The following is a 15,527-nucleotide window of genomic DNA, read 5'->3' as shown; positions in this document are numbered from 1 at the left end:
GTGAAATTTATAAATTGCCCTGGCATTCCTGTCAATTAATCACTGATGATGCTTGCATACAAATTTATCCATAAGGTTAAAATATTATCAATAAATCGAACTTGATCAAGAAATTGACTGATTGGTATAAAATGTCACAGAATTCCACAGTAGAAGGTTAGATAGGTTCGTGGGTTTCACATACGCATAAAATATGGCTTGCAACGTCATCAATATAATAAAAATAGTCGTGCCCAATCGAAATGTCTCAATTCTCAGTATCAGTTAATTAACTCGTGTGCTTATGAGCTTTGAGGAAAGGGACTCTTGACAAGGCTGGCCAGGAAGCGGGAAATCCCGGCACTAAGGTGAACCGTCGTCAACTCTAGGCTTTTGTGCCCTTTCCATGGTTGTCTCCCTTGGCAGGCCATGCAGAGAGGTTAGTGATGAAATACAAGGGAAGATATGGATCACATGACATCCTAATTGGAGTTCCTCATCAAGAAAGCCACAATGTATCCCAATAAACCACCGGCCACAACCTGTACAGAAGGATATTTAAGTCACTGAAACCAAGATACTAAATTAAAATACTGCAGCTTATTTCAGTTTTGATTTGTGAAAATGCAAGGCTGGGTTTATCATTCATTTTCCTTCTATATCAAAGGACGACAACACCAAAACTCATGAGATAAAAATAGGTTCAGGTGGGTACTCTCATTGAGTATAACTTGTGCAGCTGTATTTTAAATGCCTCAACAGCTATAACATGATAAATCCTTAAGAAAAGTAAAGGTAAGGAATCAATGAAATAATAACAAAAGGAACAAGAACAACGGACCTGAAACGGAGTGTGACCGAGTGAATCACGCAGAGGTCTGGCGTTGGACAAAGGATGTTCGGGGGGTAGTTCACACACAATTTGATTTAGCAACTGCAGTGAACATAGACGTTACCATGATCAAAAGCAACTTATAAAGTCTAGCTCTGCATCAAGTAACCTATAAGAGGACTTACTTCAGCCTGCCTGCCAGCATGAAGTCTAACTCCTGAAGCATCGTACATAACCTATAAACATTAACAAAAGTGAGTTATCCCACTTCCCTGAAGTGAGCACACAACAAATCAACGAATGCAATGGAGCAAAATCTGCGAAATTACTTGCCCAGTTATGGAAAGAGGTTAAGAAAATATGAATAGAAGAGAATACATATGAATACAATCATGGTGAAGTACTGACATTATATCTTTGATCACAACTGATGATCAGGAAAAAAAAAAAATAATTGAAGTACTTACAATACATGCCAAGACAACGGCAATAGCAAAAACGGGTGACCCTGTTCCTTCTTGGATGCCTATTGTCGCTGCTAGAGCTGATACAGTAGCAGAATGTGATGAAGGCATCCCACCAGAATCAAGCATCCTTTTAGAATCCCATTTCCGTTCCTTGTACCTGAGTACCTAAGAGCAAGATTTCAGTGGTTTGAGTTCATACTATATTTCTAGTCTTAAGGGGTCAGCACGACAAATTTGCTCTTGTTTAGAAAGCATGATGCGATAATAGGTACTTAATATCACACCCATGAAACTCAACTTCCTATGCCAGAAACCGCTTATATACACCTATCTGTATGAAAATAAACACACATCACAAACACACATAAACAATTTGTACTGCACATTTACAGTTCTTGAAGCATGCAATAGCTTTTATGGCTATAGACGTCAGATTTTCGCTCAAAACCAAAAGCCAAAATGAAGTTTGAAGATGTTAACAAGAATTGAGGTAAGGTCTCGTCATAACTTAAAAGCAATTCATTCATTAAATGTCAAAAGGCCTTTTTCTTTCCTTTCTAAGAATTAAACTATATAACTGCATATCAATTCAGAGTCACATCATTTCTACAGGCATACAAAATGGGACGGCCTCGTACTCTCATTTGCCAGTACATATCGGACACAAATTGCTAGAAGCAGCCTCCCTTCTCTCCCTATTGTTCCTTCAAGGCAAGAACCATAAAAGATAACACATGCCATGCATGGTATTTGAGAGGAAATGAACGCTTGTTAGTACTTCCGCTCACCGAGAAAGACAGGTAATCGCTCAAGCCACCTTTACAAACGCTTTGATCCAACTGACGAGAGAATTAATAACTTTCCGTTGGGGTAGGAAGAATATTAAGCTCCAGTTAAAAGTCACTTTTGTAAGATTCAGCATTATAAATTCATCAGTCAATAAGGCAATCAAACAAAGAGATCAAAACTAAACTGGGCAAGGTACGCAAAATGGCAGCATCTTCGCAAATCACGAGAAAAAAGATGAAAAGAAAGAAGCATATATAAGACGCACCAGGTGGTGAAGATCTTGAGAAACTGGGCGAGAGCGAACGCCATAAATGCCGACAAAATTGGAAGGTTGAATGGAAGAAAAAATGCGGGGGTTGAGGAAGATGGCGTTGTCCCTGCGACGGCTGTGACGTCCGCCATAATGATCACTTTGTTCATGTACCGATGGAATTAGCCGCGGAACCAACCTCCGTTTTCCTAGAAATTTTCTCTCCTGCACTAAAACTAACAGTGCTGAGCAATAGAGATGACCCAGTCTTGAGCAGGGACAAAGCCGATACATGCAGTGGTCAGCAAAGAACAAAATTTATGGGTCATCCCTTGGAAAATCTGTATGCTTCACGACGTCCACGTCACTATCCCAATTCTCCCTCAAATACACTTTTTAACATTTATTGAAGATGAACAGTCGAAGGAACCATTATAGACCGTCCGCCCATGCACAAAGGGAAGTCATTCGCCAATTGGATATTAGTGAAAACTATAATGAGATAACAAATTTAAATTTTTTGTAATATTATAAAGAATTAATTTTTCTTTGCCATGAATTAGTGGAAACACGCTTTTTTTAAATAATGTTATCACATAGTTTTCTTGAATTGCAAATAGTAATCTTTAAGGTTGTTATTTGTTTTTTTTTTCAATCACCCTTCAGAAAAGACAAATTTATTTACTAGTGAGTAACGCCACTTGCTAGTCGGAGATAGTTTTTCTCCCCCTTTTGTGAAGTGGTAGATTAGTTTGTTTGTGTGTGTTTTTTAAGTAAAGGCAGATTAGTTTGTTTCTCAGTAAAGCCAGTGAAGCGGTGCATTAAAAGGATAAATATTAGAAGCTAATGTTTGAATAACCACAGACGAATTATTAGCCCAAGCAGTTTGTTGAATACTCTCTAATTTTTTTTTTTATAAGATACAACTGAAAGAAATTTTTTAGCATAAATATTAGAGGTAATTATTCATTTTTTTATTATTATCAACAAAACAAACAACCACCTTTATTTATTAAATGCGCAACCACTACATCAGACAACAAATACGAACATTTTAGGAAAAAAAGGAAATACTATGTCGAAAATAAGGTTCAATAAACTAAAGCAAGGGAATATAGCTTAACAGAACCTGCTGGGCTTTAAATAGATTCCAATAGTAATACATGCTTGGTCAAAAACAAAAGGATAGCGCAGCCCAAAAATAATAAAAAACTGTTTCCTGACTTCACGAGTTTTTTTTCCCCCCAGAAACAATGAAATTTTTTGTTTATTAATGTGTTTATTATGCTCTTTTTTTGCATATCAGGGGTGAAAGCCCAAAAACAATGGCACTGAATCAACTTTAAGAGGATTAATTCCCATACACTCTCTATCAAGCAAAACCTCTGAAGACAATTGAATATGAATCAAAAAGGAAAAAAAATACAAATAGTTCCTTTTTTCCTAAAGCATCAAGGTGATTTTGCTTTTTTTAAATAACTTGTAGGTCTATCTCTCAGACTAGCCTCGTTAAACTCCAGATCTTTAAAAAAAAAAAAAATCAGACCACCAAAATTAACTAATTAACTAATGCCTGGTTCCTAAAGCTTAATTTTTATAATTATATATAATCAGTCCTTCTAATTTGATAATATACAATCATAAATACATGTGACCTAATCATTAATGGAACAATGACAATATTTTTATAAATTATTTAAAAAATTGCCAGTTGATGAAATTTAATAAAAATGCAAGTGTGCATAAAATTTTAGGGACTTGATGAATCTAAATTACATTTGAGAGGTCAAAGTAATAATTGAGACAAAGTTGAGGGCAAAAATTTTATTTATCTCTGATTCCCGTAAAGAAAACGTGCCCCCCCCCATCGAAAATTTGAAATTCTGACTTAAACGGTCCGAAATTTTGAACTAAAAGGCGTATAGACCGTTTATCTTAACAATTCTCCACCGTGCGATCAAAGAATCTTGCCCTCTGCTACTCTACTTCACCCCGATTGTCTCTCACATTCCTATTTCTCAGTAGATCTGTGCATTTCGATAAAGTTTAGCGTTCGCTCTGAATATTGTCTTACCCTCCCTTTCGCGTTGCTTCAGCAGATTTCGATTGGTAGGTTTTCTCTGAACTAATTGGAGTATTTCACAATGCCATTCATATCGGAGGCTGCTAGCGCCATTAAGAGCAGGTTCGGGTTCCAGGATCATTCCTTCGACTCTATTTCGCTGGTTCAAAGAACTCCAGATCTTCTGAAATCTACTGCAAAAGAGAGTATTGTACACAGCTCTGCAGTTCGAAGTTTTAACGACTTGGATGAAGATGGAAGTGGGGCCTGTAGCGCCGTATCGTCAAGTCAAAGCTTCGAATTCTGCGAGGATCCTTCTTTCTGGAAGGATCACAACGTGCAGGTGGAGAGAGGATTTGTTGTTTGCATTTTAAGTCCCTGCTCCATTTACGATTATAGAACTAAAGTATTTGGGATTATTCATATCAAGTAACCACGTCACTTTTGAACTGTTCGTTTATGTAGAGTTCTGCATCCATGTTATATTTATTTGGCGGCGTATAAATAGTTAACTCAAAGTTTTATAATGTTCAGGGGTAATTTTTTTTTTTTCACTGATTGTCAGCAAGAATTTCTCTCTTGTTATAGAAACCCTTGAACTAGGCAGGACATTTGCTTATTAAAATTTATAGAAGTCGATGGACTGCGTTATGTCTTATACTGATCGTGGTTTATTTGTAACTTGATGTAAGATAATCAACTTCACATCGGTTCACTTCTGTGTGCTTAGGTTATTATCAGAATCCGCCCCCTTAGCAATACCGAACTCTCATTGCAAGGGTACAACAAATGCATTAGGCAAGAGAGTTCTCAGGCAATTACTTGGACTGGGCATCCTGAGTCTCGATTTACCTTTGATCTTGTTGCAGATGAGAACGTTAGCCAGGTACGTTGTTGATTGATTCCTTTTATCACAGTTCAGCCTTTTTCTTTTTCTTCTCTAGTTTCAAAACTCGTAATCCTACACCATTATTGTAACAGGAGAAGCTTTTTAAAGTTGCTGGTTTGCCGATGGTGGAAAATTGTATGGGAGGCTACAACAGCTGCATGTTTGCTTATGGCCAAGTGAGTCTTTGTTTAACTATTCTATTTGCTATCTCTGTCATATTAAACAAATTAACATTTTTTTTTCCTCCAGGAATACTTTCTTGTTCAATCAAGTGCAAGTCTGCACAGAAAATGATAGGAAACTTTATTATTTGTCTTATATTCTGAACTTCTAGAGTTTACTATTTATAATCCCCAATCATGAAAGGGACTAAGACTTCCGTGATTTGATTTGTTGATCATTTGACATGATTTTGGTTATATTATTGTGAATTAGATTTAGATGATTACCTTTTCTTTTCCTAGACTGGAAGTGGGAAGACTCACACCATGCTTGGAGACATTGAGGGTGGTACTCGAAGACACAGTGTTAACTGCGGGATGACACCACGAGTTTTTGAGCACTTATTTTCTAGCATTCAGAAGGTATTCTTCTAAAATGCAGATGCCCCAGGCATTCCGGAATTGTTTTTGATCTAATTTTCAAACATAACCCGCATAAGTAAGCTAATCACTCTGATGCAATAGGAGAAAGAGGCGAGGAGAGATGAGAAGTTAAAATTTACATGCAAATGTTCCTTCTTGGAGATATACAATGAACAGATCCTTGATCTTCTGGAACCATCATCGAACAATTTGCAGGTATGGGAAGCTATTTTGATACTTAATTTAGTTATTTCTTCCAATTTATGATCACCTCACTTTGTTGATATCCATCCTCCTTTCCGAATACTATATATCAGCAATAAGATTGCTTCATCTGCCTTTGAAAGTTCCCTTATTAATCTGACATTGAAAATTCTCGTTCTAAATTATGGGAATGATCTGTATAAATTACTTCGCGTTTCTAAGGAGGAGGAATTTATAATGTATCTCTTGAACTTCTTTTTAAAGAACTTTCTGTTTTATTTTGGCTGATCATATTGCAGATGAGAGAAGACAGTAAGAAAGGAGTTTATGTTGAAAATCTCAAGGAAGTGGAGGTTGCAAGTGCTCGAGATGTTATTCAACAACTTATCCAGGTATGTGATACCTTCGTCTTCATTTTCGCTTTTGAGATTTTTCTTTCTTTCTAGATGGCTTAAACGTCAACAGCATTGATGTTGTCGTTTCAATAATTTTTATAGGGTTCTGCAAACAGAAAGGTTGCTGCCACTAATATGAATCGTGCTAGCAGTCGTTCTCATAGTGTGTTTACTTGCATCATTGAAAGTAAGGTGAGAGATGTTAATGCTTCCTTAGTCATTTTGTGTAAATTTAATGACGTTTTCTTCTGCTTTCCAAGTTCTATTTTTGATAAGCAACTAATATAACTACTTGATACTAGTGGGAATCTCAAGGTGTGAATCACCACCGGTTTGCTCGACTCAATCTTGTAGATTTGGCTGGATCAGAGAGGTAAATGGATTTCCATAGTGTGTATATGCGTTTGTACATGTTAGGTGGGCGAACAATTTAGATGTATCTTTACCTCAAAATTGAAAATATGCCATCAGACTAACATGTACCATTTAATAATTTAATAATAGGCAAAAGAGCTCTGGTGCAGAAGGCGAACGTCTCAAGGAAGCTACTAATATCAATAAGTCTCTTTCAACACTGGGGTTGGTAACCTAGCAATGATCTTGAATTCCTGTTTACCAATATAAGAATGTTTACTAGGCATTTCAGCTGTGGGGTTACCTCCCAATAAAATTAACCTGACGGTGATATATCTTTGCAGCCTTGTAATTATGAACCTAGTAAGTATATCCAATGGGAAGTCACTCCATGTTCCTTACCGTGATTCAAAGCTCACGTTTCTGCTTCAGGTATGTTTGTGATTTAGAACCAAGTTGATTATTAGGTTGTCGAAATTGAAGTTCAAACTTCAAAACCATATTGCAGTCTCCAATATTGGCGGGTCATAATTGAATAGATAGAATTATAAAGGTCAAAAGCACAATATTTGTTTTCAAATGGATTACCAAATCCTTTAACAAGTGCACTTCTTAATTCTTTCCCAGTATAGAAAGAAAATTCAGTAATTAAAGAATGACCACATCTGTAATGTAATTACTAGTTCTTTGGAAGACTTTGTAATTGGAATTTTCTTTTGCAATGGCGTGGCATTGTTTAAAAAACAAACAAACCCCTGTATTGTCAGCAAAGGAACTGTTATTTCAACTATATGAAAGCAAAGACTTTGTAATGCATGCAAATTAAGAAGCACATGAAGACAGAGGTGGGGGTTTCTTTGGTTGATCACTTTGCCAAGCTAGCAATTGTTGATTGAATTTCAAAAGTTAGCTTGAAAGTTGAAACACCAAAAGGTTGAAGCACTTTAAATTGCAATCTATGGGACATTTCCAGTATCTAATTTTTTGTGAGCCTACATCTCTAAGTGGATTTGTCTTGGAATCTTGGACGATATGAGCAAGGCAGTATATGGAGATGTTCGTGGTTCAAGCCCTAATAATATTTTGAAACCTCTTGATAAGGTTTAGCATTAGAAAGATGGATTTCTTATGCTGATTTTTTAACACCATTTGAGTTACTTCATCCTAGTTATATAGATAAATAAGGCGAAGCAAATTATCAAGTTGCTTAATCAGTTTTATGCCTCTTCCTTTCAGGATTCTCTCGGAGGGAATTCCAAAACTACAATAATAGCAAATATTAGCCCCTCCAGTTGGTTAGTGAACTTCTACTCTTGTTCAAAATATTTTTACTCAAGAATTTTCATTTTTTTCTCCTTCAGTAAAGTAGCTTCCAGTAGCAAAAAATACGTGAATGTCGACCTTGATTTAGATCCTTTTCTTTATCATTCAATTTTACAAGTTCCCTTGACATATATGGCTTTTCTTGCAGTTGTTCGTTGGAAACATTAAGCACACTAAAGTTTGCTCAGCGCGCTAAATTTATTAAGAATAATGTATGTCTTAAAATTATCTTCTTACTTCTTCATTTATGGCAGCCACAATTAACAGGCTGTTATTAGCTGATTACGATATGCTAGTACTAAGAACTAGACCCTGTTATACTTAATTGTTTTAATTATATGCTATTGTGGGAAAAGCTGATATACTAAGAGGTTACTAGCTATGGTAGAGTAATCCTGACACCTGGGTCCTTTTAATGACAGTAAGATTCTCATGCTATTGCAATAGTTTCTGCCTAACTATTCTTATTTTTCCTTCAGGCCATTGTAAATGAGGATGCATCTGGAGATGTTATTGCCATGAGAATGCAAATTCAACAACTAAAGGTACCTGGACAAATTCTTTTGCTGCATGCGAAATGAGTTCTGTTCCTTCTGCTTTTGAGTGTTGGTTGTGTATGTGTAAGTAATTTGGTTCAAAGAAGAGCTTACTAAACATATATTAATGCATTGTGTGCACAAGAGGGACAATGTTATAGAATTGGCAATAAACATTCTGACCATAAATATAGAGCAATGTTGATTTATTTGATGAAATGTGTTATTGCATGGAGAATCTATCAAATCAATTATCTTTACACATTTTTAATGGGTTTCAGAAAGAAGTATCCCGTTTACGAGGTCTGGTTGGTGGAGGAGAAGCTCAGGATAATGACATTTCGGTCATTAACTTTCCAGGATCTCCAGGATCCTTCAAATGGGAGGGAAACCATGGATTATTTAGCCCATTAACCTCCAGTAAAAAGATATCTCAGGTAGATTCTTATTTCTGTGCTATCTAAGAAATCATCCGGTTTATCATTCTTTTCTTTACTCTGATGAGATTCTTTTTTTTTTTTTTGTCTCTTTCAGAAAAAAGACTATGAAGTTGCACTCGTTGGGGCCTTTAGGAGGGAGAAGGACAAAGAGATGGCATTGCAGGCACTAAGAGCTGAAAATCAAGCAGCCATGCAACTTGTATGTGCAAAAAAGCAGTATATTAAGGGTTTGCTATATCAGTTTTCTGTCTGATTAGGATGGAAGTGGAAAAACAAATAGATCAGCTTCTGCACTGCATGAAGCAATGATCTTGGAAAGTTTTTTATATTTATTATCAGTTTATGTTGCTCTATGGTAATGCTTTTGTATGGTTTTTGAGTGAGCAACATGTTTAGTTGCAATACTCATGGTTCTTGTTCATCGATGGTGTAATTCTATGGAAATTACATGGTTGTGAATTTGATGAATTAGGCCAAACAAAGGGAAGATGAGATTCAAGGTCTCAAGATGAGGCTTCGTTTTCGAGAAGCTGGAATAAAGAGACTAGAAGCGATTGCTTCTGGAAAGATCTCTGCTGAGGCACACTTGCTGAAAGAGAAAGAGGAGCACTTGAAAGAAATTGAGGTCTTGCGAGCACAGGTGGATCGAAACCAAGAAGTGACTAGATTTGCAATGGAAAATTTGCGATTAAAAGAAGAAATTAGAAGGCATGTCTTTATTTTGGACATTATGAATCCTCTATTTCGTTATTTTTTTCTTGTGAAACAAAGTAAGTTCTTATTAATTATTGTACCAAAATCGATCTTAAATAAAGAATATAGTTGCTATGCGTACATTGCTTGTTATCTATGCCATGGTGCAAAATGTGAAGAGATCAATTATTGATAACTTTTTCTGATCTGAAGTTGTTCTCTGTATGTTTTTCTGCTAAGTGTCTACATGTCTCTGCTGCATAGGTTGAAATCATTTTATGAAGAGGGTGAAAGGGAAGTAATGAATGAACAGATCATGGTACTGGAAAACAAGGTGTGGATAAATTTATTTGTAGTCCTCAAATTTCACTTGAAGTTCTCATTCAAGCTCTCCTCGGTGCTGATTCTGTTTGCCACTCTGTGCAGTTGCTAGAAGCACTAGATTGGAAACTAATGCACGAAGCTGACATGGTAGTGGTTCATATTTTCATCTCTTTTACATGTCTAGAAGTGGTTGGTACTCTCTTTTTGACCTGCTCGAATATTGCCAATGCTGTAGAAAACAAATTCTGACTCGGTGATGGAAGAGGCACATGGTGATGAGAATCTTACTTCCAAAGAGGTAAAGATAGAGTCTTCCTTAGTTGTGTTGTCAGCATGTATGGGTCATTAATTAAAATTGATTTAGATTATCTGAGCTAGAATTAGATCTGGGTTAGTCCATTTTTTAGCTGAATCAATTTCTTGTATAACCTGCATATTTTTGGTGGCATTGTAACCTACTCTTTTAAGTTCAGTATCTTCTACCCTTCAGTTTTTTAACTGCCTTTTCGAAATCATTTTTATGTCTGACTAATTTATTTCTTGCTAATATTTGACCAAAGGAGTTAGGACCAAAATCACCTTTGCAGTCTTCTACTCGTGAGGAAAATGAGTTTCTCAAAATGCAGGTCTAGATAAATTTCATTTATGATTTATTTTGAATTTCATTTTCTTTATTGGTCAAACTGTTACTGAAGTCTAACGTTATATCAATTTATCAATGGCAGGCTATCCAAAGGCAAGAAGAAATGGACTCAGTGTGCAAGAAGTTAGAAGTTTGCCTTGAAGAGAAAGCAAAGTTGGAAAGGTGCTTACGCTCTTTCCCAGTCCCCCTTTCCCCTCGCACTCTATTTCTCATTTTTACTTTCCTTATGCGGCGACCCGACAATGGCTTTGGTTTTGACTGAGAGTTACTCTTGAAATAATACTTTCTTGACGTTGCTCTTTTTCTTGATTGTTTGCCTTGAAGATCCAATGTTTCTAATTTCTGCATTAATTATTATCTTGTAGGCAAGTGGATGATTTGGCAACAAAACTTGAACAAGAGAAACTCCAAACCATGGAAGAGGGAAACCGGGAAATGGACCTTCCCCCATCACCAAGCAATATGTCCATCATTAGCATCAATGATCAATTGGAATTGAAAGCAATGGTAGATGCTATTGCTGCTGCTAGTCAAAGAGAGGCAGAGGCTCATGAGACAGCAATTATTTTATCAAAGGAGAATGATGAGCTCAAGATGAAGCTTAAAATTTTGATCGAGGATAACAGCAAGCTAATTGAATTGTATGAACAGGCTGCTGCTGAAAATAATAACATAATTGTTAATAAAGCTGAGGATGCTCAAGAAGATGCTGCCCAGGTTAATGGCGGCTGTTCTCCTGAAGGAGCAAGAGAAGAGGACACTGAGCCTGAGATGAAAAGAGCAATTGAGAATCTGCAGCACCAAGTACTCGAAATGAATGAAGAAAATGAAAAGTTGATGAGCTTGTACGAAAGAGCCATGCAAGAGAGGGACGATCTTAAAAGAATCCTTTCATCTTGTGTCCATGAAAGAGATGAATCCAGAAGGGAAATGGAATGCCCAGAAAAGCTGGTTGAAGTCGATGAGGGAGAAAAAGAATCGGGTATGGAAACTGGTTTCCGGGGAATGCAGGGTGGGATTGACTGTAAAGGCTTGGTTACTTTGTCTGGTTCTAATTTGTGTATAGAGCGTGATGACCACAAGGGGCAAAGTCAGATCAGTGCCCAGCAAAATAACTATCGCGAATCAGATGAACTTCCTGGCCACGTCAAAGAAAGAGTTTTACTGGAGGAGAGTGCTTTAATGAAGGAATCTCGAGTGAATCATGAGGCCGATGTTCCTGTCTGCTCTGACATGGATATCGAAGTACTGACTGCGGAAGAGCTATCACAGGAATTAAATTATGCTAGAAAGAAACTTGAAAGAGTGGAAGAACAGATTTCAGATGTTGTCAGAACTCTGGCAGCGCTAGGCAGTGCTGAAAAGGCCACGATCGAGGTGGATAAGCTCTTCAAAGAAATTGAAGTTATAGAAAACGACATCCATATTAAACATCAGCAGATAGAATCCTTAAAACTCTTGCTATCAGAAGCACAAGAAAGACGGACTCTAGTTGATAAGAAGTTTTCTGCAGTTAAATATTCATTGTCAAACTTTGTCTCATCGTTTTCTTATTTTGAGCAACGAGAAGTACAAGCAAGGGCCGTTGTATGTGAATTGACGAGATGTCTTGACGAAAAGAGAGAGGAATTGGCTTCTCTTCAGGCATGCAAGCTTGGGGTAGAGAATGCCAAAAAGAAAAACCAAGAATCTGAAGCTGAACTGGTGGCAAACCTTGCATTTACCAAATCCCAATTGGAGGAAGAGAACCGCAAGCGGGAGAGTGAAAAGGTTCTCTTTGCGATTGATAACATTCAGAACATGGACTCTTCACAGAAAAACTGGCATCTGATTGGTAAAGCTACTGACTTACTGAGGTCAGAGGAAGAAACAACCAAGCTGCAAGCAGCGACGAAGCTGTCTCAGGAAAAGCTTGGCATCACAAGAAAGGAACTAGGAAATCTAAATAAAAAGCACGCAACCTTGGAGGGGCAGATACAAGCTGTTCAAATGGAAATACAGGAAGTTTTGAGGAAAGCAGAGGAAAAGGAGCTAGCACTTCAGCGAGTGATGAATGAAAAGGAGATGCTCTTGGAATTTAGAAACAATGGGATGACGGAAATAGAGTCCATGATCATTGAGTTGCAGGAATATGTGTTTAAATCAGATTTGAAGCAGGCTGAGATAAAGATCCTGGAGGAAGAATTACAGATGGGGTCCAGAAGAATCGAGGAGTTACAGACAGCTAGAGTCATGGCTGCTAGTGAGAAAGCCAATTTGCTGGCCTCAACATCTAATTCATGCTTGTTTGAAAAGCTAGAGGAAGAAATGCAAAATGTAAGGGCGTCTGTCCTGGAGACAAAGTTGTTGCTGGAAGAAGGCAGTTCACATGCTGCCTAATGCGTCTAACTGTATGACTGTTCCTTATCCTCCACTTAATTCACAACATGTTCTGATGTACCTCCGGTATTATGCCTAGGGTCGCATTGACCCTTTCATTAATTTATGCAACTGTAAACTAACCAAACTGCTGTTGGTTCAATGTAATTAATCCCTTCTACGTTTTTTTGAGTTGAAAGAATATATCGATCAAAGTATTTACAGACAGTAATTACAAACTTCTAAGCAGAGTCAGCAATAGAATCTAAGACACCTCTCGCATTGTAGGTGTGGTTAACAAAAGAAATAACGGTAATGATCATATCCTCAGGAGACATAGCGTAACTAGCAAAAATGCCTTTGTTCCTATTGTCCCAAAGCTTCCAACAGAGGGTGCCGAAGATCAGTCTCCTGTGGGGGCCCATGCATCTAGGATTGAGATTCCAGAGCAACCAATCCTTGAGGGGTTTAGCAAAAAATTCTTGTATCTTACAGAGAGGGATGAACTTTATCCAGCAGTTATAGGCCGAGGGGCAAAATCGGAGGATGTGATCAAGGTCTTCAACAGATGCATGACAGATCTCACAAACTGCTGTCTCAGCAATGCCTCTTCTAACTCTTTCAGCATTTGTGAGGAGTCTGTTTTTTGTGGCTAGCCAGAGAGAAGTGCGAACTCTTTGGATCCCAGGCCACTTCCAAATCCATTGCCAACTTTTGTCCTGCATTTCCTTGTCAAATTGCTGAATATCATGATAGGCTGAAGCGACGGAAAAAAGCGCCATTAGAAGTAAGGTTCCAGCAGCATGAATCTGTGTTCGTTGACTCATTGGGGGGCGGTATCATAGCAATTTGCAATTGAGTCATTCTACGTTTTGTGCAACGAGATGTATAGAGTACTGAGGTTCATTTCAGATTTTCAGGCCCCCACTCTGCCCTTTCAATGTGGCACTCGCTGGCTGAGTTTGAGAGAACAGAAGTGAAAACCAGATAGAGGAGACAATGAGATCTAACATGAAGATCTCATTGCTGGGGCCAGGGCTCTCAGAGATGGGGTTAGCTAATCGGTTCCTAATGTTTGGAAAAGGTTTACGATCACGCTCAAAAGTTATCACATCGTGCGTTTTCTTCTTATTCTCTAAAAACAAAAAAAAAAAAGGAAAAAAAAATTCACGTGCGAGCGCACACAGAGGAAAGGAGAGATAGCCTTGTTAACTTCATTTTTTTTTTAACCATGGTTGTTGACTTCATCATTGGATGAACGAGTGAAGAAAGAAATTATTGAATTCTGAACCGAAAATGAAAAAAAATTGCGTGGAGACAAACGTCACTAGAGGGAAAACCTTTTATCAATTAAATATTCAACAACAATAAATTGAAATAAATTTAAACTTTTAATATTGTTTAGAAATTATTTACTTTTTTGGTCAAATTATTATTTACTTTTTAAGCCTTGTATATCTGGCTCCTTCAGCGAATAATGTTTTTATAAATAGCAATAAAAAGGTCTACATAGCTTCTGGCAAAGAGGGGAACCAAAAAAGCCAGGAAGGCGTTTAGGACTTTAGTAATCCTTGTCGAATATACGAGGATTTTGTCACGCTCTCACCGTATTTTCCTCCATAACATTGCAACCTCCACCTCTCATAAAACCAGTTATTTTCTTTGTCGTTCCCTTTCCCTTACCTCCTTAATCCTAAATTAACTAAATCCATACCCTCTAAATACTTGATTTTCAATGCTACCTCCTTCGCATTTTCTTGCTAATGGTATTTCTCGGGAAAATTCTCGGTTTCAAGCCGAGCGGAGAAATGAATCACCAAAATTCCCGAATTTTACCATTCATCATAAAAACACAACCTCTCCTCCAATTCCTTCTCTAGTTTTCCGTCCTTCGTATTTGCTTTTCCGACTATCATTTGGATTTGGATAGGGATTATAATCAAAAGTTGATGAATCCCCCGCATTCCCTGCCGGGTAAAACCCACGGGCCGGTCATGAACAATGAGCTGCGAGGAAGGCGTGGGGCCGGCGAGGTTGCCGGGGGTACGGCGGCGGAATGCACGGCGATATTTTGCTGCTTGCCATGCACGGTGATGAATATCGTGGCGTTAGTGGTGTACAAGGTGCCGGTAGGACTCTGCCGGAAGGCAATCCACACGTACAAAGGGAAAACGCAACCGCAGAAGCTGAAGAAGGACAAGGACGTGTTGTTGAATGAGAGGAGTGGGGCCAAGTGTAGGCCCATTTACTACGTGGAGACCACGCTGGAGGAGCACCTGGCATCGGAGATGGCGAAGGAAAAGCTGAAGGAGGGGTCAGAAATCAGGGAGATGGATGCCGAAACGTGGTCACCGTTCGACGGAACGGGGTTTTGGAGGAGTCACTCCCAAAAGGTTCAGTCCTGA

The 15,527-nt window shown here is 37.9% G+C and overlaps 3 protein-coding genes across 5 annotated transcripts; 2 read left to right on the top strand and 1 right to left on the bottom strand.

Moving 5' to 3' along the window:
* Positions 1 to 93: 93 nt before the first annotated feature.
* Positions 94 to 2,533, bottom strand: LOC114741509 (uncharacterized membrane protein YuiD-like). Of its 3 annotated transcripts, none has more exons than XM_028929787.1 (5): positions 2,333 to 2,533; positions 1,279 to 1,435; positions 997 to 1,047; positions 821 to 913; positions 94 to 521 (listed from the first exon to the last, which is right to left on the bottom strand). In XM_028929787.1, exons 1-5 carry the CDS (start codon positions 2,485 to 2,487, stop codon positions 462 to 464), a joined length of 516 nt encoding a protein of 171 aa, XP_028785620.1. In that variant the 5' UTR covers positions 2,488 to 2,533; the 3' UTR covers positions 94 to 461. The 3 variants fall into 3 exon arrangements, with proteins under 3 accessions (XP_028785620.1, XP_028785621.1, XP_028785622.1); XM_028929788.1 differs by having other exon boundaries at positions 1,279 to 1,443; positions 1,878 to 2,416; XM_028929789.1 differs by having other exon boundaries at positions 1,279 to 1,443; positions 2,333 to 2,387.
* A 1,812-nt stretch (positions 2,534 to 4,345) lies between these two features.
* On the top strand, positions 4,346 to 13,316 carry LOC114741506 (kinesin-like protein KIN-12E). The gene is made up of 22 exons (XM_028929783.1): positions 4,346 to 4,722; positions 5,110 to 5,265; positions 5,361 to 5,444; positions 5,733 to 5,852; positions 5,955 to 6,068; positions 6,356 to 6,448; positions 6,554 to 6,643; positions 6,754 to 6,824; positions 6,956 to 7,030; positions 7,150 to 7,237; positions 8,042 to 8,100; positions 8,277 to 8,340; positions 8,608 to 8,673; positions 8,946 to 9,101; positions 9,199 to 9,303; positions 9,577 to 9,812; positions 10,062 to 10,131; positions 10,224 to 10,268; positions 10,357 to 10,419; positions 10,682 to 10,747; positions 10,847 to 10,926; positions 11,130 to 13,316. Exons 1-22 carry the CDS (start codon positions 4,462 to 4,464, stop codon positions 13,141 to 13,143), a joined length of 4,176 nt encoding a protein of 1,391 aa, XP_028785616.1. The 5' UTR covers positions 4,346 to 4,461; the 3' UTR covers positions 13,144 to 13,316.
* A 1,800-nt stretch (positions 13,317 to 15,116) lies between these two features.
* LOC114741513 (uncharacterized) lies at positions 15,117 to 15,527 on the top strand. Its single transcript, XM_028929792.1, has one exon. It carries the CDS (start codon positions 15,117 to 15,119, stop codon positions 15,525 to 15,527), a length of 411 nt encoding a protein of 136 aa, XP_028785625.1.

Source organism: Neltuma alba, unplaced genomic scaffold (assembly GCF_004799145.2).
Source record: "Neltuma alba isolate B1F8T4 unplaced genomic scaffold, ASM479914v2 tig00003408_pilon, whole genome shotgun sequence".
NCBI classification, from domain to species: domain Eukaryota; kingdom Viridiplantae; phylum Streptophyta; class Magnoliopsida; order Fabales; family Fabaceae; genus Neltuma; species Neltuma alba.
The sequence above is the reverse complement of the archived record's forward strand: the minus strand, read 5'-3'. Positions and strand labels throughout refer to the sequence as shown.